This window comes from Gnatocerus cornutus, chromosome 6 (genome assembly GCF_029298725.1).
Source record: "Gnatocerus cornutus isolate USDA-ARS CGAHR chromosome 6, icGnaCorn1.1, whole genome shotgun sequence".
Classification (NCBI taxonomy): Eukaryota; Metazoa; Arthropoda; class Insecta; order Coleoptera; family Tenebrionidae; genus Gnatocerus; species Gnatocerus cornutus.
The window spans coordinates 16,771,233-16,795,792 of record NC_142238.1 but is presented as its reverse complement, the minus strand read 5'-3'; the positions used below and the strand labels follow the sequence as shown (position 1 = coordinate 16,795,792).

Sequence of the window (24,560 nt, the reverse complement as noted above, 5' to 3'; positions counted from 1 at the left end):
CACATTTTTTTTGCCCAAAATATCGACCATCAAATTTTCGCCTTTTGAGGACATATTCTATTGCTTCATAAATGAAAAATGAGCGAGATAGCGACCGGGTCTGAATTAGAGACTAAAAGACTTCTACATCGAAAAAATGCAAATTTTGAATTCAAACTATCTAAGATTGATTTCCAAGGTAAAAAAATGCGAGAAAAACAATTCCTTCAAAAGTTGTTCGATATTTGCCATAATTCCGGAGATATCGAGCAAAATGGTTTTCGAACCAAAATTTAAAACGCCTCTAACTCAGTTATTTGTTGACGTACGAGAAAAATAAGGATATTTTTGGATTCAGCGCGAAATTCTGCGTTAAATGAGCCCACATAGTTTAAATTTTCTTAACAAATAAACGAGATATCGACTGAATTACATTGACAGAGGATGAATTTTCGCGAAAAACTCCAACTTTCGACTTTTGAAAAACCTAAGAACGTTTTCTAAGTTAAAAAATTGCGAAAAAAAACCATTTTAAAAACGGTTTCTTGACATTTGAGCACCAATACTTCAAGTTTGCTCCGAAAATAAGCGAGAAATTGACCGAATTACCAATAATTTAATTAAAAAAAGCATAGAAGAGTGACTGGCAGAGCAATGAGCTCCACTTTCGATGATTTGGAGTACAATTTTCAATTCTTTGTTCTTAGGTTTGTTTACCGTAAACTGTTGTCATCAACATTATTTACTGTCTTTTTCTTATCCTTATCTGTTGTGAAAAGCAGTTATTTTAAGAAGATAACAAATTTATTGCAGGCTCGACAAGTGCAAACATAATTAAGAGCACCTAAAACTTTCATTTATTGAACCACACTGCACCGGTGGTTCCAGAAATCCTTTCCAAGCCACCCAAAAATGCCGCAAGCACAATTCTGCATCAATTAACTTCTCTCCAAGTCGCTCTTAAATTGTAGTCAAAATCAATCAAAATTTCTTTGATAATTGTTGAATCTTCCATGCCCATATATGGTACAGTTCTTGCGGAATTCCGCGCCGGTGTCTATTGGCCGTCACCCGCCCACTTCCTGAGTCAGCAAGCCCAAAAAAGTGCCACTACGTCACTTTATTCTTTCGGTGTTTACAACTAGATTCCATAGTGAATAATGAATAGTAAAATCGTTGCATCTCGAACATTCATTCCTTCGCCAAGGTACATCCATCGTTGCGCAAGTCCCCCACACACGATCTATTTAAAACCAAAAGCCCCGTTGAAGCCATCAGTAGAGCTTGAACTTCCGCGGCAGTAACAGTGAAGTGTCTCAAATTAACGTGTCGTGCAGTGTTACAAAATGTCTGAAGGTACAAGACGCGACATCCCCATCAAATTGGGCGACTTTAGCGTCATCGACACGGAATTCAGCAGTATAAGGGAGCGATTCGATGCAGAAATGCGAAAAATGGAAGAAGAAATGAGCAAGTTTCGCTCCGAGTTGATGAACAGAGAATCGAAGGATTTCTTTAGAAGCACGACAAGGTAGATGGGATTTTCACGGAGGTTGAGGGCTTGTAACCACTAATACGACGAAAAAGGGATCGATAACTGGCTACTGCATACTTTGATTCGTGGGTTGGACGCGCCGCCCATTCAATGGGTCTTTTGTGCGGACTCAACAGACCCTGGAAAAGAACTTTTTATTTGCGCGGTGTCAACTTCGCCTTATTAAACTAATGGGTTTTGTAATACCGCCAATATTTGTTTAGATCTGCAGGTGTAGCTGTGGGAGTTGATAATAGACCCTGTCCCTTGTTTCAGTATAATTAAAAATGACTCATTCGTTTAATCCAAGGCTGTTTAGCCATAACATTGCGCTAATTGAAAAGAGAAACATTTCATAGTTCCTCGCCGGTCCAAAAATGGGAGAGAAAGAAGCAGATGGGGCCAAGAACGGATCCCTGAGGAGCGCGCTTTCACCACGACCACCTGGTCCGACTGATTATCATAAAATTCGTTTTTTCTGCACAATCGCCGCTTGACAACTGTGTCCATTTAAAGACAGCATACGTAACATTGGTGATGTCACCGGACCAAAATAGAAACCAGTTTTACACAGTACTCACGGGAATGTATGCACAAGTATGCAGTCGCCTACACGTTTAATCAAACGCGAGTTGAATTTCCCTTGTCAGATTAGTGGATTTGATCTTGTGGCTTGAATATAACAATCTAACAATGCTTTTAATGTTTGCATGTCGTACGAATATGAGAGTGTTTCTGGAGGAAACAAATCTAAATCCTCGTCAAGGTTTGTATAAACCACGACTAGTCAGAAGCCTCAGTTCGGGCAGTGTTAAAATTCGTTTCTTTTAGCTCCACCACGCAGTCTTCACACAATTCTGGTCTAGACGTAGCGCCAAGATCCGGAGGAGACGTCCGAACATGGTACGACGATCTAAACTCGCCTCTAATCCAAGAAGACGGAAACAGCAAGTGTCTCAAGCTGCGGTTTGACGTCAGCCAATACGCGCCTGAAGAAATCGTTGTAAAGACTGTGGATAACAAATTATTGGTAACTGGAGTCTCTCTTCAACCACATTCTTCAATGACTGTTTGTAGGTACATGCAAAACACGAGGAAAAAACAGAGTCCAAGTCAGTGTATAGGGAGTACAACAGAGAGTTCCTTCTCCCTAAAGGGACCAATCCTGAACAGATCAAGAGCTCGTTGAGCAAAGATGGAGTCTTGACAGTGGAAGCTCCGTTGCCAGCGATCACCGCTGGAGAAACTTTGATTCCAATTCAACACTAAAGTGAAATTCCCACCGCTTTTAGATATTTTTTCAAATTGTTGCAATATTTTTTTGGCAATATAGATGCTAACTCAGACGGATCGTCACGTGTCGACGCTTATTAAGTTCTTTGTTTAGCTGTGCAAATGTAGAGTATAAACTTTTGTAAGTTATTTATAAACAATAAAAGTATTTTTAAACACTTTTAACGGATCACTTTCATTCAGGAGCCGCGGTATAGAATTCTTGATCGGAAATATGTAATAAGTTTACAATAACAAATGGTAATTAATATTGAAAGATAAAAGCCCAAAATGGCTCACAGCTGAATTCCCCTGATTTTGTCCTGATGTCAAATTTTCCCTGATTTCCTTGACATTTCGTAGAACTTTCCCTTAATTCCTTGTGATTTTGTGTAAATTTCCGATTTCTTTGCGATTTCGACCAACTTTCTATTCTTTTCTTGTGATTTCGTCCAACTTTCCCTGACTTCGTTCAACCTCTCCTTATTTCCTTCTTATTTCGTCTAAATTCTCCTGATTTCCTTGTGATTTCGTAAAACTTCCCTTGATTTCCTTGACATTTCGTCTAACTCCCCCTTGTTTTTCTTGTGATTTTGTTCAACTTCCCCCTATTTCCTTGTGATTTCGTCTAAATTCCCCTGATTTCCTTGTCTTTTCTCCCATTTTCCCTTGTTTTCTTGTGATTTCCTTGCGATTTTGACCAACTTCCTCTTATTTCCTTGCGATTTTGACCAACTTCCTCTTATTTACTTGCGATTTTGACCAACTTCCTCTTATTTACTTGCGATTTTGACCAACTTCCTCTTCTTTTCTTGTGATTTCGTCCAACCTCTCCACATTTACTTGTGATTTCGTTTAAATTCCCCTGAATTCATTGCAATTTCGACCAACTTCCCCTGATTTCCTTGACATTTCGTCTAACTTCTCCTTATTTCCTTGTGATTTAGTCCAACTTCCCCTGATTTCCTTGAGTTTTCCCTTTACCTTTCGTCTATCTTCTCCTTATTTCCTTGCGATCTTGACCAACATCCTCTTATTTTCTTGTGATTTCGTTCAATCTCCTTATTTTCTTGTGATTTTGTTTAATTTCCCCTGATTCTCTTGCAATTTCGACCAAATTTCCCTGATTTCTTTGTGATTTCGTCCAACTTCTCCTTGAGATTTTGTCCAACCTCCCCTTATTTCGTTGTGATCTCATCTAACTTCCCCTGTTTTCCTATTGACTTAAATTGGCAAAGTAAGCAAGTTTAAAGTTGCATCTTCTCCAAATTTGATTGCTATTGCGTTAAAACCAGTGACCTAGATCATTTTAATAGAAAACTTTATAAACTCAACTGCAAATTTTTTTATAAAAAATAAACTTCATTATCCAAGAACCTAATCAAATTCAGACTTCATCTCAGCCTATAACCAATGAGAACAGACACGATTCCTCCCACAGCCAGGCAAACATACCCCCAAGGAACGTTCCTCCTCAGTTTGGTGATCCTGTCCGCGGGTTTCAGCCCCCGGTCCCACTAAAACCACCCCTTTATTAAACTTGTAACGAAAGTTTCAACACTACCTCTTCAGATCTCTTCTGGAGGTGTCGTACAACAACTCTTAGTCTCGCCAGTTGCTGCCGGTTTTTCACCAACAAGCTCTTAACTTCCTCCATGTCAGCATCAAGGAACTCGTGGGGGTTATTCCCTAACATGAACTTAAGACCAGCTTCCATTGCAATCACCTGTTTAACACAGGTAAGAACAGACGCGGCGACATCGGCGTTCCTGAAAACAACCCTTAAATTGAATGTTAGGAAAATTCCGCAAGCGTACGTGTACAGTTGGTCCTTTTTGACGAAAGGAATCGACTGGGGCTTAAAGGGGTGCTTGTGAAACCGGTACAACCCCTCCAAGATCCGTTTTCTTTGATAAGGGAACTTCACTCCCAGCGCCTGAAGCTGGGGATCGTTCAGAGAGAGAAACTCGCTCAACGTGGTGTTCCTGCCTCTCAAAAGAGGCATGACGTGCTCGCTCTTCGTCCCGTACAAAATTTTGCAGATGTCGGTGAAGAACTGGGGGCTACCACTGTTGAAAATGTCTTCGAAACTCATGATGGAGTTGAGGTGCGAGTAGAACTCATCGAAAGGATCTTCAGGGAAGAGTTCGAGGATGTTTTCATTGCCGTTGTTGCGGGCGATGTCCACCACGGAGTTTCCTCTGATGTCGGTTCTGGTACTATTGAAACTTTCGTCTAGTAGATATTTGACTATGGGCAACTGGTCACCTTCAACAGCCCAGAAAAGAACCTGAAAGGTAAGTTAGTCGCCACCCCCTTCAACAAGTGTTTTATTTACATCCCACGCTTGATTATCCACAGTTTCTCGGTCTACTAAAGGCAGCAGCAGCTTCACGACCCCAAAGTGTCCATGATACGCCGCCCCCATGATGGCGGTTCGTCTCTTATTGTCGATGGCGTCAACATTCGCCTTCTTTTCCAGAAGCAATTTCACACATGCTTGAATGTCTTCCTCCATCGTGTCGTCATTGGAGGTGATACTGCAGAGGTACATCAAAGCGCTTGTACCCCCATCTACCAAAAAAACTAAATTAGCGAGAGTGGGGCGCAGTGGGGAAGCAACCTCGCGTTTGATTGACGTTGGCGCCCCTTTCAATCAAGCCAGAGAAGATCCTAACATTCGCTGTTGTCGCGGCTAAGAGTAAGGGGGTCCATTCTAGGTCCAAATCGACGTTGACATCCAAACCTAAAGAGATAATGAAGTGAAGTTAGCCAACCACCCCTAAAATCTCAAGTGCGTTGAAGCAACGATCTAATGCGGAGCTCCTAACCTTTATCAAACTCCTCAAAAACGATTTCGTCTTTCCCGAAGGAAATGGCCGAGAAGATTGATTTTAGCCGCCGTTTCTCTTTGTCGGCCTCTGATTCAAGTTTTTGAGCAGTTTGGCGTTGCTTCGATTTGATTTTGTGCTAAAAAAAGGGTTTTAATGGTCGGTTTGGAAATGGAGAAATTACCATGAATTCGACGTATTCGTTGTCGTCCGAGAGGCCGTCATCATCACTTGTGTCGAAATCAGGCCCGTAAATGTACTGAGATTGCATTTTGGGGGATTAAACTAAAAAAACCTTGAACACAATAAACTAACCTTAAAAAATGGGCTTTGAGGTTAGGTTTTTGACATTTCGTCGAATTGGTTGCTTAAATTCAGGCGCAGTAAATTCAGATAAATTTAAATTATTTCATTTTTCTTTTTATTAAAGTTGGTTTAGATCACTTTGAGCGTAAATTTTTAATTTAAAGTTGAAAACTTAATAAATTAGCTTTGGGAATTTTAAAATGACAAGGTTGGTATCATTGTGCCGTCTCCCAGAATTTGAGATTTGCCGTTTTGATATGAAATTTTTTGTATATCAAGTTTGTGTATTTAATTAGTGAGTGCCCTTAAAGATGAAGTGAAGTGAAAATCTCCTCAAATGCAACTGCTGTTTAATAACGGTAAGAAACAAATTGTATTTTGACGCATCGTCTTTCGTCAGAGAGTTGAGACTAATATTACGTATTAGTATAATATTAGTATTTCGTACACTAAAACGCTAAAACTCAATTCTTTTATCACCGCCATTTGCAACAGGAACGAAATTTGCAACCTAAACCAACCGTGGGATATTTATGCAGGGGTGCGTTTATAAAAATCACTCTGTGTAAAGTTTGTGTAAAATGTGACACAAAGGCGTTCATAAAGATGCGCAATGTCTTGGATTTCAAATGCACGTCAAATGTTTGTTGCCATAAATCATTGTTTCTTAACCTTAAGTAAGCTGCACCCCTTTGAACCTGAAAATAGGTCTCCACACCCAGTTGAAAATTGTGCTTCAATTTTTTAGTTTAGAAAAACACATTTTTTTTTAATTTTTGTTTATTAAAAAAATGTACATTTTATAATATCAACCAGCTTCTCCCGCACCAATGATTCTGGTCAAATTCCTAAATCGAAAAAGAAGCTCAAGATCTATCTAGTGGCCAAATTTGAGATCGATCGGACGAATTAGGAAAAATGAAAATCAATTTTCCGAGACTTTGATCGGCCATAACTCAGTTACTTTGTGTCGAATCTGAATTTAAATCCCAGATTTGGAATCTACGGAAAATTCTGCATACACTAATGTATAATAACTCCTAAATTCTCGAAAAAATAACCGAGATGTCGATATCAAAAGTTTGGCATAGTTTTAGTCATGACTTTTTGCAAAAATTTGCAAATTTCGACTTTTGAGAAATCTATTTCTTATGCAAAAAATTGCGAGAAAAACGATGGCGCAAACCGCATCTCAATATCTGAAACAGTTTCCGAGATATCGAGCACGAATTGTTTTGAACCTTCAAAAATTTGGCCTTCTGGCGACAACCCAAATTTTCAAACGACCATAACTCGGTTATTTGTTGACAAATAATAAAAAATTATCATGTTTTTGAATTTAGCGTGAAATTCTGCGTAAAATGAAACCCAAATATGTTGAGTTTGCTTAATAAATAAACGAGGTATTGACCAAAAACTGTTTTGAAAACATCATTTTAGGGTGATGTTCTATCAATGTTTTCAAAATGAAAACGACGTTTAATAGCTTTGAATTATACATCAGTCGAAAGAGGAGTTTGAAATCTATCTACTGGCTAAATTTGAGATCGATCTTACAAATAGTTTACAAGCTATGACCAAAAATAAAAAAAATGAAAAATTTTCATCGATTGAGTCGGATTTTTTTTGCGAAAAATCGACTATCGAAGTTTGGGCTTTTGATAACATTTTCTAACGTAAAATGAGCCGAGAAAAAGAATGGCGTAAACCGCATCTCAATATCTCAAATAGTTTCCGAGATATTTAACTTTAAAAATTACGAAAAATGAGGAAAAATGAAAATCAACTTTCCGAAACTTTGATCGGCCATACCAGTTATGTGTTGTCGGATGTGAATTTAAATCCCAGATTTGGAATCTGCGGAAAATTCTGCGTCCACTGATGTATAATAACTTAAGTTTACTTAAGCGAGATGTCGATATCAGAAGTTTGGTATAGTTTTTGTCATGAATTTTCGCGAAAATTGCGTTTTGAATGTAGGTGATGTACCCATTTGTCGAACATTTAAATAACCACGGAAACCGTTCATAAACGCAACAACACTCTGGCGAATCTCAGAGTGTTAATCACATCACTCTGACGTCACACCCTCCTATAGACGTCTCACTTTATGAACACACCCCAGCCCAAGCTAAAAATTCATTTTTTATAAATAATTTGCTGTTGGGAGTTTCTAAAGTTTTCATTTAAATCGTCCAATGTTGCTGCTTTTAACGCAATAGCACCAAGTTTGGAGAAGTTATAACTGTGAACTTGCTAATTTTGCCAATTTAAGGCAATAGAAATAAGTCAGGGAAAGTTACACGAAATCACAAGGAAATAACGAGAAGTTGGACGAAATTACAAGGAAATAAGGAGAAATTAAACGAAATCACAAGAAAATGAGGGGAAGTTGACAAAATCACAAGGAAATAAGGAGAGGTTGAACGAAATCACAAGGAAATAAGAGCGAAGTTGGACGAAATGAAAAGGAAATCAAGAGAAGTTTTATGAAATCATAAGAAAATAAGGAGAAGCTAAACAAAATTACAAAAAAATCAGGGGACGTTGACCGAAATCACAAGGAAATAAAAGGAGGTTGGACGAAATCATACGGAAATCAGGGGAATTTAGACGAAATCACAAGAAAATCATGGGAATTTGGACGAAATTCCAAAAAAATAAGAGAAAGTTGGTGGAAATCGTAAGGAAATCATGCAGGGGAATTTGCACGAAATCACAAGGAAATAAGGAGAAGTTGAACGAAATCACTAGGAAATAAGGAGAATTTGAACGAAACCACAAGAAAATTAGGGGAAGTTGGATGAAATAACAAGAAAATAAGAGGAAGTTTGTCAAAATCGCAAGGAAATCAGGAGCATTTAGACGAAATCACAAGAAAAGAAGGGGAAGTTCTCCTGATGGAGCTAAAAGGACTTTAAATTCGGAATACGGAGGCAACTAAGTACTCGAAGAATGCATTTAGTTATCAAATTTTATTAAAAAAATTACATAATCTATTTCATAATGGTAATAAAATTAGTTTCCATGGTACAAATTTCAATTTCCTATGTAAACCATATAGCAAATGAATTTAAAGTAAAATGGGACACATAAACTAAATTAAACATTATATCACATGCAGTACACAATGTATAAAAGACGTCCGAACGCAATAAATACAACTATTTCATATTCAAATTGTAACATTATATTAAATAAATCCTATGTCTAAATAGTGAATTTAAACAGAGCTGCCATTTACGTCTTCAGCTCCCTATATTAGGCACGTTTTATTTCCTACCACAAAATAAATTTAACCTAGTTTACAACTAAAATTCCACGATTGTAATATTAGGAGTTGCACCTCTGTCATTTCGAAACTCCCTCGGTTGAACTAATCGATAATCCAACCAATGTTATAAAAAATATTTTTCTGTATGTACAAAATTCTTAAGTCGTAAAACAACATTTGATATGCAGACGCTATGATAAATGAGTACAACCTTCCTCAATTCCTAAGAACGAAAGAAAATCGATCTGTACAGATTACACAGTTGTCAGCTATATAAGTCATCGTTAAGCTACACGGGAATTCATAGGTACATCAGTAATACTAAGTTATCCAGGAAAACGAGTCTTGACAAGACCCGGCTTGGCTCTGTGTCAAACCGAAGTTTGCTGGACTCCGCCCAAGTAATTCAACGGTTTGAGTTCAGCCTCGCACTCGGAGTCTTCGATCTCGCAGAGGTTCGTCGACAAGTCGCTGTTGCTGCCGAAGCCGCCAAGAAGAGAGTTGCGCTCTTCTACAAAACAAAGAGTCAGTCTCCTCCAGAGGAAGTTGAGTCTTACCTAGAGTCGTAATCACAGAGCCGATATCATCATCGCAGTTTTTCCTTCGATTGCGGTTACTGGGGAATCCGTAGGGTTCGACGTCGTCGGATTCCGCCCCAGGGCTTTGCAAACACTCGGCTTCCGACTCGCTAGGAATATTGTACCCATGGCTAGGAAGGTATGAGTTGGGATGACGTATATAGCTATCCGCTAGAAGAAAAGCGCCGTCAGAAATGCGAAGTGGAGAGTTCGACAAATGGTTTATTGCGACCTCTAATAAATGAAGTTCGCAAGATAAAGAAACGCAACAAAACTGTAATTTAGGCAACAATAACACTAATTTATTCACTCTAAATGAAGAGTATTGTTGTGTTGACACAGGCATCTATCTAAAAATAACAAACATGCTGAAGCGTAGCTGGAAGACATGCAAAGAGAGAGTTTCATACTCACTTGGTTTAACAATTAAAGGCACTGCGTTACAGAAATTGAAAAATTGGATTAGTCAAGGATGATCAAAATCAAGTTTAGTGTAATTAAATCGAAAATTCAAGATAAAATGCTCAAATTTTACATTTTTACACGCTGGTAAGGGTGTTAGTAAAATCAATCAAAGCTCAAGACAGGTTCAAAAATCGTTTAGTCGTCACGCTCAAACCATCAAACTTACTGTGACTTGTTCGTATCTATAAATGCGTTTCTTTCCACCCTATAAACGTACCGCTTTGTTTAGTTTTTCGAAATTGGGGGCGAGTGCTTGCCAGTTAGAAATGGACTGAGGCAAAAAAAATCATATTTTGAAAAATGTGCTCAATTGCTTATTAATTGAACCAAATTACAAAACTCTGGGTCCAATTTTAGAAATCCACTTGACGTCGCGTCTGTCTGTGCAAAGTGGCGTATCGGGCCAGTTCATTTGAAAATGGCAAGCGCTGAGCGAAAGTCTATCGTACGATATTTCTAAGTACCTGTGGTAAATCGAAATTCTTCATTTCCACTATCGAGCGCATTGAGACTGGGGCTCGCCCGATGCGGGTCGTATTCACAGTCAGCCATGAATTCCGACTCTGCATCTTCGTTGAGCGTCTCAATGTCTCGATGTGGGTCAAGTGGGCCCAGCACCGGAGGAAGATGGTGACAACGAGATTCGTTACTCTCATTACTATGAAAGCTGGAGGAATCAGGTATTTCACTGCCTGGTACCTCCGTTATGTTAGGCAGTGTTTGGCTATGGCGCGCCCAATCTGAGCAGTCCCAATGATAACCTAAAGAAGCAACGCATTAGAAATCGTCAAATTCGGAACTAACAGAGAAGAGGAAGCGGATGAAACAAGCATGATTTGTACAGATTAGTAGCGAAATTTGGACGCGACTTACTTCCGACGGAGCGTTGGTCGTCTTCGGGACACATTGAGCCGTTTAACTTGACATAGTTCATAGTATTACTTCGCCCTCCATACAGTCTGTTTGGAACATCACAATTAACGGGGCTTGATATTTTGTATTCTGCAGAAATTGAAAAACGACAAAATAAATCACAAAAACTAAAACGGAAGAAGAAGGAAGGCCACACCAACAACTTTCTTACCATTTCTCATTTTCGGCTTCTCGCTCAAAGAAGACGCCAAATGCATCTGTTCCGCCCAGGTTGTCTTCTCCGGCTCGCAATGATTCCCGACGCAGTTCTGTCCGGTGTTCCGATTCAAATTCCTCACGTAGTCTGGAGGAACGTTCTCCAGCTCATCTCCTGCAGACCCGTAACTCCTTAAAGTATCCAGATTGTTGAGCATCATCGTGTTATTGCAATTGTACAAAGAGTCGTTTTGTCCAGACGCGGTGTAAGACACCGGTCTCGGCGGACACACAGGAATTTCTCTTTGATTCACCTCCAGGTTACTCAACTTCGAGCCTCTCTTAAACTCACTCATCTCATGAGGTCTGGTGGAATTCAACACTATGTTATCTTTGATGTTCTCATTATTGATGTTCCTCCTTCGTCTCTGTCGCTTCGTGTAACACCTCCTGCACAGTACGAAGAGCAGCACCAAAAGCAGAATCAAAAAGACCCCAATTCCGATAGCCGCCAGCTCCTCCCACGTGATGTTATAAATAGAAGAAGTAATCGAACTGTTGTAGAGCAAGTTACTGCAGTACGGCCCTGAGGTGTTTTGGGGGCACACGCAGTGAAAAGCACCCACTTCATTGAAGCAAGTACCGCCGTTCTGACAAGGCGAAGACTCGCACTCGTTGATGTCGTACTCGCAGAACTCGCCGAAGAACGACCGGCATTTGCAAAGGGGGCGATCGTCACCTTCTTCGCACACCCCGCCGTGTTTGCAAGGGTTGGGGGCGCAATAATGACCGTATTCGCAACGTTTGCCGGTGAGCCGGAACATGCACTCGCAGGTGTAATCGCCGGGGGCGCTGGAAAGGCATTTGCCGCCGTAAAGACAGGGGGCGGAGGCGCAGGGGTCCATGTCCAGCTCACACAGAGTCCCGGTGAATCGCGTGTGGCAACTGCACTCGTACCTGGAAGTCACCATTCGTTAGAGACTGTTTTGGTTTCAGTATCGGGATTTGCGGACAATTCGTCCCCGACTTTATTGTCCCCGGTCAATTCGTCTCCTGGTCAATTCGTTCAAATTTGGTTGTTTGAACTTTAAAACTGTAGGAGTTACGAAATTGAATAGACAAATTTTGATTTTACTTACGAAAAATTTTAAAATTCTTACTTCTTGTTCTAAAATTCTATAATTTAATACACTAAATAAGCATCCTGAAAGTAGTAAATGTACCAAATTTGGTTGTTCGAACTTTAAATTTGTAGGAGTTACGAAATTTTATAGACAAATTTTGATTTTGAGTTAGTTTTGTATATGGAAAGATTAAAAATTTTTATTTATTGTTCTAAAATTCTATAATTTAATACACGTAATAAGCATTTTCAAAATAGTAGATCCTGCAAATTTGACAATTTTAATTTTTTAAACTGTAAGGAGTTACGAAATTTAATAGACAAATTTTGGTTTTGAGTTAGTCCTATATACAGTTATTAAAATTACAATTTTTTCCCAAATACCAAATTTTTACAAAAAATGCTGACGCGCGTTTCGATAGCAATGCTATCATCATCAGAGCATTTAGCGAGAACTAAAATTTTGATGATGATAGCATTGCTATCGAAACGCGCGTCAGCATTTTTTGTAAAAATTTGGTTTTTGGGAATAAATTGTAATTTTAATAATTTGTCAACACCAAGAATTGATCCAATAAATTTTCTTTGCAGATATACAGTATGTCCCCGGATTGAGTTCACAAGAGGAAAAAAAACGTTATTTTTCATTTTACAAAAAAATGACAAAGGAATAATATTTTTTGCTTAATTTAAAATAAATAAATCTTTAATTTAAACTTTAATATTATCAAGCTGTGTTCTTAAAATCGGCAAAAACAAAAATAGCGAAGAACTTTTTTATTTTTATTTTGCAAAAATGAAATTTGTTCCTTAACTCAAACTAATTTCCACTATTTGATTGAGCCATTACCTGTTTTAGCACATAGTTAAATTCTATCTCGTAATTCTTTAAGACTGTTTCGAATTTTCTCAATTATTGTTAAGAATGCAATTGCATTTCTTTTCCAATTTTTTAATGCTTACACATTTCTGGGTAAATTTAATTTTTTATATTGTGAATTTACAGCCTGCTATTATTTAAATACGATTACAAAATTTAATAAATAAAAATAATGAAAAAAATAATTTTATGAGTACAAACTAATAATTTTGAAATATTAATTGCAGATTTATCTGTTTTGAAATAAGCAAAAAATGTTACTCCTTTGTCATTTTTTTGTAAAATGGAAAATAAACTTTTTTTCCCTCTTGTGAACTCAATCAGGGGACATACTGTATATGAAAAAGTCTAAAATTCTTACTTCTTCAATTATTATTATCAAAAATCGCACCGGGACGAATTAAACATTGGGCAAATTGCCTTTGGGACGAATTGTCGGGGACCAATTGAGGGGGGCAAACTGGTCGTACTCCCCGGAGAACTCACCCTGTGTTGGTTTCGTGGCAGGTGCCCCCATTCATGCAAGGTTGCGACCCGCACGGCCCCGGGGGCACCAGAACGTTGTTAGTATCACAGCTGAACTCCACGTTGGCAAAGCGTTTGAGTACCGCCACGGAACTGTCTCCAGATTTGTGGAGTGGTACCGACATCCTGGCGATGCGAATGTCGTCCATGCACCCGGAGAAGCCTCTTTGGATGTCTTCAAACCCGAGAATCGAAGGATGTTGGTGGACTTCCGCCCCCAGGTACATCTCGTCGCTTTGGAGGTTTAGAATGTCGCTGATTCCGGGGGCTGAGCCTTGGGCGGTGTGAGTACCATCGATGGTGATCTTCGCACTGTTTCTGTCGCGCTCCAACTTGATTTCGTGCCATCTTCCGTCCGAGACGTAGACTGAAGACTCGCGGACGATGCCCTCGCCGCTGCCGAGTTCGAAGCGGTACTGCACGGCGCCGTTGACGATCTAGAAAAAAAATTGTAAGAACTCCATCAACTTAACAGTGTTAGTACCTCGAGGATGTTGTAGTCGACTTTCCCAGCGGCGTACATCAAATTCCCCGTTGGCTGCACGGTGCGAATCCTCAAACTAAGACTGAGTTGGTCCTCGATGGACTTCTTGTTGATGATGCGGTACTGAGAGTAGCTCTTCCCGCTGAACGAAATGGGGTTCCTGGCGATGTAACAGTTCTGGTCGTGGCACTTGGAGATGTCAACATCGCACATAGCGCCGGCGAAGCCTTCAGGACACTGACAGGAATACCCGGCTGTGGAGGCGTCAGGAATGCAGTTCTTGTACGGTGGACACGGCTCCCTCGCGCACTCGTTGACGATGGTGTCGCACTTTTCCCCCCCGTAACCTTCCTTACACTCACACTCCAAATTCTGGCGGTGTCGCGGCGAGACAAAACTCGTGACGTCGGTGGCCACCGGGTCAATATTCGCAGCTTCTAAAACGTAGCGGTCCTGGCAGCTCCCGAAGACGCAATAACTGTTGCTGCATTTGAACCGGATGATCTCCTCGACGACGAGTTTGGTGCTTTCTTCGAGTTCCTCGAGGTTGTCGTTGAGCGCTTTTCGGATGGATTCAGAGGTGTAGAACCCTTCATCCGGCCGCCGTACTGTGAAGAGCACGTCCAGGTCTTTATTGACGATGTAGCGTTTCGAGCGGACGTCGCTCGATGGTTGTACACTGATGATGACCACGTCTTTCAACCGACAGTTCATTGCGTTCCGAACAGCTCTCACGAAGCCTTTCCGGTGGCTCAAAACGAAGACTTCTGGACTGACCGCGCGGAATCTGATCGCAACTGAGTTGTCTAACATGTCTTCGCTGACCACCTCGATGTTGATTTTGACGATGGAATGAGCATGGAACTTGCCATCGGTGACGGAGACGTTGAGGCGGTAGTCACCGGCGTCGAGGCGCGGGAGCGCCGTTAAAGTACCTTCGGTTCGGTTGATCTGGAACAACTCGTGGGTGTGGTACGGGTACGACATCTCCAGAGTTGGGGAGAGTGAGAATGTAAGCGTGTCGTACTGGTCTTGGTCGTTGGCGTAGACTTTGCCGATGACGCCCCCCGGGTACTCGTCCAAGTACGAATTTATATTGATCTCAAGAGGGGTAATAATAGGTGGGTACTGGGACTCCTCAATTACTTTGACCACCACCCAGGCGTCGGAGTATAGAGGTGGGGTTCCGTTGTCAAACACGCGGATCTGGAGGAGGTAGTTGTCTTTGATCTTATGGTTAAATTTAGTGGCTGTTCGGAGGACCCCATCTTCATCGAGGCGGAAACTGTTCCCTTCATTCCCACTCCTGAAATCGAAAGTGTACGGAACCGTGTTCGGGAAAGTGTCTGCGTCCGTCACACCAAACTTAATAACTGGATGACCAATCGGTTTATCCTCCTGTACATAAAAGAGTGTTAAGATCAAAACTTCAAAGACATTATTAACTAATTTAACTTACTTGGATAACTGTGGTGTAGTTGGCTTGCGAGAACAGCGGTTTATTGTCGTTGGCATCCGAGATCTCTATATTAACCAAAGTTTGTCTGGAAAGCACAGGAACGCCGTTATCTTTAGCCAGAATCTCCAGCACATAACTGGACGTAGTTTCCCGATCCAGTTCCTCCGCCACAGAGATGTATCCAGTGTCTGGATCGATTTCAAACTGTTCGTGATTGTCCCCGCGAATGATGGAATAAGTAACTTGTCCGTTCTTGTCGCTGTCCAAGTCTGTGGCCATCACCTGCAACAAATATGTCATAAACACCGCCCACATTCAGTAATCAATCATAACCGGGCGTGGTTCGCTGATAAGGACGTGCAAAAGCAAAAATCTTGGCTTTTAGGGAAAAATCCCATTCTGCAATTGATAAAACTTCTTTCAGTGAGCTCATTGTATGGAGAAAACAAATTCGCAATTTAGTCTCTCATCGGCCCTTAGCAGATTAAAGTTTGGGCTCTTTGTGAATATTTTATACAATTAGTTGGAAATTCATTAAACTGATTTAATTAGCTTCCACGCAATGGCAAACTAAATAAGACGGGAACAAGTTTAGAAAATTATTTCTAAAATGGAATTGGGGGATTTTACGTGGGGGAAACAGATTTATAATGAGCTCTGTTTTGTTTTTGATTTTGCCGTCGTGCAGAAATCGGAAACAGTTGCCCAAAAAATTGAATACAATGAGTACAAGCTTCGAACTCTTGAAATTTTGAAACTGCGCATTAAGAACGATGAGAAATAATTAAAATCGGACACTTGAAATTTTGAGTATTTAAGAAGAGAGTCTTAGAATCTGAAAATCAAAATTGCTCTTTTTGCACCAATGAAGTTTTGTGTAATACAAAAAAAATGGCGAAAATTTGAACTCTTGAAATGTTATTATTTTGAGGATTTGGGAAAACAATAAATATGGTGTGATGAAATTGCTATTTTAGGCAGGCCATGAATTTCAAGTTTCAAAAATTGTCAAATCTCCCAAGAATTGAGTTTTCATACGTCAAAACAGCGGCGATGGTGTTAGTTACGACTTCAATTTCTTCTCAAAGCCAACTGTGAATGAAAATTGAAAGGATCACAGGAAACTGAACCCCAGAGAGTAAAAACTACTCTTTTTGGTGCCATGAAGTTTCGCGAAATAGCCGATAAAAACTCAAACTCTCAAGTTTTGAATCTTGAATTAAAAATTGCCTCTTTTTGCACTAATGTTGATTTGTGAAATAGTAAAAAGCTGATGAAACTTCGAACACACGAAATTTTGAAACTGCGCATTTAGAAAGATGGGAAATTTAGAATTCGCGAATAAAAATTACTCTGTTTGAACTTATGAAGCTTTGTGAAATAGTGAAAAAATGACGCAAATCCGAACACTTGCAATTTTGGGCTTTTAAGATGGGAAGGTTAGAATCTGAGAATCAAAATTACTCTTTTTGCACCAATAAAGATTGTGAAATTGTAAAAAAGCTCTCCGAACTTTGAAAACTAGAAATTTTGGATATTTGAGAAGATGAGAAACTAAGAAAATTCGAACCCTTGAAATTTTCAAATCATTTAAGATGAGAAGCTTAGTTCTTTTTGCACCAACGAAGTTTCGTTACAAAAAAAATGGCGAGAATTTGAACCCTTGAGCAACAATAAACATCGTGTGATAAAATGGCCATATCATTCTGAACGTATGCTGGCTTCTTGGTCGAAAACTGTCAAATCTGTCAAATTATTTAGTTTTCGTACTTCAAAACCGCCGCGATGGTGTTAGTTACGACATGTGATTTTTTCCCAAGACCAAGTAGATCGTACGATATTTGTAAACCAGTGTAGTGTATTTGTAAAATGGTGGATGCGCCAGGTCAGACAACTACACATTTTTTTTTTCGAAATTTATAAAGAGAAGTGAAAAAATTCCGTTCCATTTTGGCGGCTTGCGGCTCAAAACGAAGCGCCTGAAAACGGAATTGGAAAGTACAGCCCCGTAAATAATTGAATAAACGTCCCGCCGCGTCTTCCTTTATTCATTCGAAAATGGCGAAAACAAAACGAAATGAAAATGTAGGTCAGTTAGTTTCTCATTAAATTTCGTTCATGTTATGATTTTACTGCAGAAAGTTGACTTTAAACCATCACAGCCCGACCTGTTTTACGATCTCCGAGAAAATAAAGTTGTCTTTCAAAACACTCTTTTACTTTTTCGTATCCTCCGGCGGCATGCACGTTTCAGCAGAAAGTTATCTAAAAATAGTTGTTACCCTCGGAGGACATGCACATTTGCCGCTAACAAAACTCAATTTCTGCTCCTTCGTGTAACAAAAACGATTACTCACCTGCAGAATCTTGTCGCCTATTTGTGCATCTTCTCTGATCCTCGAGCTGTACGCCAATTGATTGAAAACCGGCGCGTTGTCGTTGCAATCCGTCACGGTGATGTTGACAGTCGCCACGTTGCTCAAAGGCGGAGTGCCGCCGTCCATCGCTTGGATGGTGAGGAAGTAGTCTTTGGCGCGCTCGTAGTCCAACATCTCGGCGATTGCTATGACGCCGGTCTTGTTGTTGATCGCGAACTTCTTGTGCTCGTTTCCGCCTATGATCGAATAGTACACATCCGCGTTGACGCCGGTGTCTTTGCTCGTCGCTAAGACCTGGACGACTTCCGTGCCCACGGCGTCGATTTCCGGGACCACAGCGAAGTAGTATTTGTTGGCGAATTCTGGAGGATTATCGTTGATGTCTTGGACGTTCACGATCAACGTGCTCACGCTGGAAAGTTGCGGGGTTCCCTGATCAACCGCTTGGATTGTGAGATTATAAACGGCTCTTATTTCCCGGTCGAGGGGCTTCGCCAGCGTTACGATCCCGCTGTCGGCCGCCATCTTGAAGTGGTTGTTGAAAGAGTCGATGAAAGCGTACTTGATCTTCCGGTTAATACCGATATCAGCATCCGTGGCGTGGATCTTCGTCACCAGAGTCCCCACTTCCACGTCTTCAGGCAACGATACGGAGTAGTAAGGCAGGGAAAAGAGAGGAGCGTTGTCGTTCAAGTCGCTGATGAGGAGCTCGATCTGGGATGAACACTTCCAATCGGTTCTTTCTTTGTCGTGGACGTGAGCTGTTAACGTGTAACGGGATTGTTTCTCCCGGTCCAGATAAGTGACGGTTTTAAGGTGTCCACTGTCTTTATCCAACAGAAAACTGTCCATGCCGTCACCGGAAAGGATGTACCGGAGTTTAGAGTGCTCCGGACCATCAATATCCGTGGCCAAAACCGAAAGAACGAACGATCCGGGAGTTATTCCCTCCGACAGAACTTGCCGGTAGCGATATTTGAGACAGTACGGAGGATTATCTGCAAAGATGAACATCGGTGACTTTGATCTCTCTACCGAAAGGTGGCGGTATCGCCATTTGGTCAAAATGTAATTTAAATGCCTTTGGATTTGGGCAGTTTTTGTATCGAGAATTCAACTCATTATAGATTTGACCAATCAGACTTAAATTTTTTCAAATCAACCAATCCCAACAATCTTTTTTTGGAAATAAATACAATTTATTCCTAAACACCAAATTTCGTCAAAAATGCTTATTATTTTCCGGCGATCGTTTGTTTTTAGGTACTATTAATGTCTGATTTATCTGCTGAAATCATGCATTAAAGTGGGCTATTAATAAATAATGTAATGTGTTCATTATGAGCAACCAATAGGCTACCGGACTGTTTATTTGAAAAAATAAATCTGTCTAGTCTGAAAACATTAAAAATCAGTGTCCATTTTTTTACGCAATTTATTTATCCCAAAAAAAAAAGTTTAAAAAACGGATAGTTTCAAACACAAAAGCTTCAAAAGCGAAAATGGACTGATGGCGTTCTGAACAGATGACTTAGGGAAACAAAACTTCTGATTGGTTGACACAAGTGTGCTATAAACCGGAAACCAGTTAGAAATCATAACGATTACTCTATCTCACTCTCACCAATGTAACATTCCGTTGACGTATGCGTTTTCTCAATTCATATGCATAGAAAGGAGTTATGACGTAGTCACTGAAGACTTATTTAAACTAACAGCGCGAAGCTGGATTTTAAACGAATATTTAGCTAATAATTCCGACCTTTGGAGAACAAAAAAGGTGTTTGGTAATTGATTCATGTGTATCCGTAACTCATAAACATAATAAAATGCATCGATTTTTCTGGTGTCCGGTAGCCTATTACACACGCAATTCAATAAAAGATCTAATAATAATAATCTGAAAGAGTACCATTAGAAATTAAATCACACAGATCTAGTTGCATTTTATAAATTTCAAAAAAATCAGCACAACACATTGGTCAAACAAATGAAATTTTTAATTATTTATTTGTTGTAAATATATACAGGTGTCCCAGAACTCAGACGCAGAGAAAAAAAGACTTATAAAGGCAACAATTCTGAACCAAAATTTCGAAACAAAAATTTTCTAGCTCAAAAAAAATAATCGCGTTAAGACAAAAAAAAACGATAGCCAATCCGGAAGCATACTATCGTCCATTGGTCAGACTCTCGTTGACCTCTAGAATAAGCTTTCGGGATTGGTTGTTAATTTTTTATCCTTTCTCGATTACTATTCAACTTAATCAATTTTTGTTTTGAAATTTACCATCTGTATTGCTGTCGGCACCCTGCCTGCATATTCGAGTCATTTAACTTGTAAAATGAAACTATAAATTAAGTCTATAACCCTGTAAAATCGTTTAACTGCATTTATAAAATAAATGTTATTTATGGTTATATGTAGTATAACCAAAGCTTTAAAAAAAAATTAAAATTTCATTAAAATTCATTAAAAAAATCGGCCCACTCTCGGATATGCCAGAATAATCGCAAAATTAATTGAAGTTTTTTTGGATAAAATAAAATAAAAAATGGCGGACTTCAAGAAAACAACGGGTTTTCTCAAAAAAAAAGAAAATTTCATTGAATTTATCATCTTTTTTTTAATTTTTAACTGAAAAGTACATTTTAAAACAAATATTTAAAAAAAAAGTCCCCATAAGTTATTTGATCAAAAAGTTATAGCTATTTGAAAATAAAAAAAGCATTTTTTGGAAAAATTCAAACATTTTTTGGGTTGAAAACAAAAATTTGATTTTTTTTTAATGTAACGTTTTTATTTTAATTATTCGTTAATTTGACGAAACGCAATGTGTATCTGTTATTAAGACCACGTTAACAAAAGAAGAGCTCATCACTTACCGTTAGCGTCCAGAATGGCCACCGAGACGTTGGTAACATCCGTAAACATCCCATCAGTAACCAAAACGTGAAGATTGTAAACCGGCACGTCCTCCCGGTCCAGCGCCTTCGCCACGTAAATCTCCCCAGTTTGCCGGATTTGGAACTGTGAACTCGCGTCCCCGGAAACAATATAAAACTCCACCGGAGTGGTCAAATCCCCATCGGCATCTGCAGTGTCCAGAGTCAACACCACCGTACCAGGAAGAGCATCTTCGTTGACTTCGCTCTGGTAAAACCTCTTCTTGAAGGTGGTGGGACTGTCGTTGTAGTCTTTCAAGCGCACGATGACGGTGGTCCGCGCGGACTGTTTAGGCGTCCCGTTATCAGTGGCGGTCACGTAGAATTTGTACTCGAGAGTCTTCTCCTTGTCCAGACGCACCAGAGAGGTGATCCAACCGGTGTGCGAGTCTATGGCGAAGACGTCCATGATGGCACCGACGTCGTGGGTGAAGCTGTAACGGACCTCGCTGTTGGCGCCTTGGTCTTCGTCGTGGGCGACCACTAAAACCAAACTTTAGAGCAATTGAAGACAGTGAAGAAATATTACCTTTGAGGATGCTTGTGCCTTCTTCGGTGTTTTCCGCCAGGTAGACAATATACGGACTGCTTTCGAACTCAGGCGCGTGGTCGTTTTCATCCAACACCTTCAGAGCGACTTCGGCGAGGGCGGTCATTGGCGGACTCGAGTCCGAGAGGGCCAGAATGCCAATCAGATGAGAGTCCTGAGTTTCGAAATCCAACGGTTTCGCCAAGGTGATTTGACCAAATTTGTCGATTTCGAACTGGGGTTTGTCGTCCACTTCGGAGATGATTTGGAAAGAGACGCTCACGTTGGACGCCATCTTCAGCTTGGTGATGACGGTCCCTGCGTGGAACGATAAAAAAGAGTCGAATTGATTGAGTGAGTTACCGGCTGGAGAATTTTCCGACAGGAAGTACTTCTCGTCTTTCCGCTCGAAAACCGGAGGAAAGTCCTTTGGTCCCATGATGAGGATATTGACTGGAACGTCGGCGTGCTTCTCCGGCACGCCCTTGTCGGTGGCGCGGACAAAAAACTGGAAAACTTCCCCAACTAAAATCACCAAATGAGAACGAGAAATCTGGGAATTATCCGTCTTACTCCATGAACTGGCGTCTTTTTTAAGCGCCAAAGCTCCGGTGTCGGCATTAATCTGAAAAATGTCCACGACTTCCGAAGATTTTCTTTCGTAGATCTGATAGTTAATCAGTGCGGCGGCGCCTTCATCCGCATCTGTCGCTTTAACCCTCATAAAAGGAACGTTAACACTGTGATTAAAATGAATGCTGGTTTGATATTCTTTGAGCAAAAAAGTCGGCGCGTTATCATTTTCATCAGCGACTTTTATCCGGACTGTAAGGAAGCCGGACCTCCCTCCCCCATCAGTGGCCATCACCGGAACTTCATACAATTTCTGCTTCTCCCTGTCTAGCCGGACTTTGGTGGTAATTCTCCCGGTGCCCTTATCAATTCTAAAACTCTCACTCAATAGATCCGAGTGAATAGAATAAGAAACCGCCCCAAACTCCCCAAAGTCATCATCTGTTGCCTTCACCACCGTCACCGGAAACTCCGGAGCCTGATTTTCGGGCACTTGCACATCGACTATGAACTTATCGAATTTGGGGGGATGGAGATTCGCCGGTAACAGTTCCACCTTCAGTCTCGCGAAATTCGTGTAAACACCGTCCGAAACGGAAACGTTCAATATCATTGTGTGTTCGTTTCCGAAATTTGCCAAGTTCGTTAGGGTGATTATTCCGGTTTCCGGATTCATTGAGAATGTTTGTTGTTCGTTGCCGGAGACGATGGTGTAACGCAGATTGTTCTGATCGACTTCGTCGGGGTCACTTGCTTTCACGATCGTGACGAATTGCTCTCTGTTGGCGTTCACCAAAAGACCGCAATTGTACGACGTCTGCTCGAACTTGGGAGGGTTGTCGTTCATGTCCAGAACTAAAGAAACTTGAATCAGCAATTTGCGCAAGTTTGACGTGCGAATTAAGAGGAGGCGAGCCAAAATATGACCTCCAATAATTTCCTCTTTCAAAAGACGTCAAATTTTAAATCATCGTGAATTACTCACATTTTGAAATAGTTATTTGTGTACAAAGGCGAAAAAGTGTTTCTTTTTTGGCCGAGTATTTTTTAATGGCCGAGGCGAGGCCAAAATAGCACTTTTTGGCCGTGATACATCATTAAAAATTTATTTTATTTCCTTGCGATTTCTCTATAATACAGGGTGATTTTTTAAAAACGGCAGGCGTTGTAGAATTTTTATTTATAAACCGATTTCAAAAATTTAAAAAACAAATTGAATGGTTTTTAATTTACCATAAACTGATGATTTCAAAATTTTTCTAAATGTCTTACTTAGTATCTTTTGGGCGATACTCAACTTTCGTATTTTAAATTGGAACCCATATTTTTTTCTCATAATTTGGAAGATATTAATTTTCTTGATTCAGAAATGAGTAATATGTTCTACTTTTACAAAAAATATTTTTAAAAAAATTATCAAAATTGAAAAAAAATAAGCAATAAAAGTTAATAAACTCTAGGTGCATAGTGTCAAATAAAAGAATGCCGTTATTGTAATGTCAAAAAGCAGCAAATAACAGAAAGGATTGGCATTTTTTTTTTAAATTATTAATAACAAAAGACAATAATAATTGCAAATCAGAAAAAACAACTACCTAATTTAATTAAAATACTGTTGAAACGCCATCCCGTTTTTTTCATTGCACAATTGACACCTACGAGAAATGCATTGTGCATTGTAAGGTGTAGCCCCATCTTGTTGAAAGAAAACTTGTTCTTTCTGTTATTTGCTGCTTTTTGACATACAATAACGATATTGTGTTATTTGACACCACGCACTTAGATTTTATTAACTTTTATTGCCTAAATTTTTTCATTTTTGATATATTTTTTTAATATTTTTTGTAAAAGTAGAACATATTACACATTTCTAAATCAAGAAAATTAATATCTTCCAAATTATGAAAAAAAAAAAAAATGGGTGCCAATTTAAAATAAGAAAGTTGAGTATCGCCCAAAAGACACTAAGACATTTAGAAAAATTTTAAAATCATCAGTTTATAGGAAATTAAAAACCATTTAATTTGTTTTTAAAATTTTTGAAATCGGTTCATAAATAAAAATTCTACAACGCCTGCCGTTTTTAAAAATCACCCTGTATATAATACAAGGTGTTTATAAATGTTTCTAGCATCAAGGGGGGCTTTGGAATTTCTGTCATGCGCTATTTTGCCGCTTTGTTTTCATAGTGAATATAACTATGTTCACAATTATTTCAAATGTCACTTTACGTCTACGACTTTTCAGTTACGGTTTTGTGTCAAAATTTTAGATTTTCAGGCTTCAAACCACAACTTGAACAGTTTGTTTTCAAAACTAACTTTGTTCAATTATTGAGGTTAACTACAAATGTCAG

At 39.6% G+C, this 24,560-nt stretch overlaps 3 protein-coding genes across 10 annotated transcripts in view; 1 reads left to right on the top strand and 2 right to left on the bottom strand.

Annotated features, from left to right (window-relative positions):
* Positions 1-1,221: 1,221 nt before the first annotated feature.
* Positions 1,222-2,971, top strand: LOC148173431 (heat shock protein beta-1). 2 transcript variants are annotated; one of them, XM_088038758.1, is made up of 4 exons: positions 1,222-1,510; positions 2,226-2,279; positions 2,345-2,543; positions 2,591-2,971. In XM_088038758.1, exons 1-4 carry the CDS (start codon positions 1,326-1,328, stop codon positions 2,780-2,782), a joined length of 630 nt encoding a protein of 209 aa, XP_087894884.1. In that variant the 5' UTR covers positions 1,222-1,325; the 3' UTR covers positions 2,783-2,971. The 2 variants fall into 2 exon arrangements, with proteins under 2 accessions (XP_087894884.1, XP_087894883.1); XM_088038757.1 differs by lacking the exon at positions 2,226-2,279 and having other exon boundaries at positions 1,223-1,510.
* Positions 2,972-4,089: 1,118 nt separating this feature from the next.
* Positions 4,090-5,970, bottom strand: LOC148173430 (uncharacterized). The gene is made up of 7 exons (XM_088038756.1): positions 5,801-5,970; positions 5,617-5,755; positions 5,409-5,531; positions 5,124-5,359; positions 4,603-5,075; positions 4,350-4,554; positions 4,090-4,302 (listed from the first exon to the last, which is right to left on the bottom strand). The coding sequence occupies exons 1-7, from the start codon at positions 5,885-5,887 to the stop codon at positions 4,180-4,182; spliced, it is 1,386 nt and encodes a 461-aa protein (XP_087894882.1). The 5' UTR covers positions 5,888-5,970; the 3' UTR covers positions 4,090-4,179.
* A 2,908-nt stretch (positions 5,971-8,878) lies between these two features.
* kug (FAT atypical cadherin kugelei) overlaps positions 8,879-24,560 on the bottom strand; it is a 273,159-nt gene continuing 257,477 nt past the window's right edge. For 4 of the 7 annotated variants that reach the window (XM_088039913.1, XM_088039915.1, XM_088039916.1 and 1 more), the window contains 14 exons: positions 22,205-23,059; positions 21,995-22,156; positions 21,632-21,949; positions 21,043-21,585; positions 18,136-19,154; positions 15,779-16,060; positions 14,320-15,717; positions 13,797-14,272; positions 11,324-12,264; positions 11,113-11,241; positions 10,704-11,000; positions 10,189-10,209; positions 9,754-9,945; positions 8,879-9,707 (listed from right to left, as the gene is read on the bottom strand). In XM_088039913.1, coding sequence (XP_087896039.1) covers positions 9,568-9,707; positions 9,754-9,945; positions 10,189-10,209; positions 10,704-11,000; positions 11,113-11,241; positions 11,324-12,264; positions 13,797-14,272; positions 14,320-15,717; positions 15,779-16,060; positions 18,136-19,154; positions 21,043-21,585; positions 21,632-21,949; positions 21,995-22,156; positions 22,205-23,059 — 6,773 coding nt within the window. In that variant the 3' untranslated portion in view covers positions 8,879-9,567. Of the gene's footprint in view, positions 9,708-9,753; positions 9,946-10,188; positions 10,210-10,405; positions 10,445-10,703; positions 11,001-11,112; positions 11,242-11,323; positions 12,265-13,796; positions 14,273-14,319; positions 15,718-15,778; positions 16,061-18,135; positions 19,155-21,042; positions 21,586-21,631; positions 21,950-21,994; positions 22,157-22,204; positions 23,060-24,560 lie in introns of those variants that run through there. The other 3 variants (XM_088039914.1, XM_088039918.1, XM_088039917.1) reach the window with 3 other exon arrangements.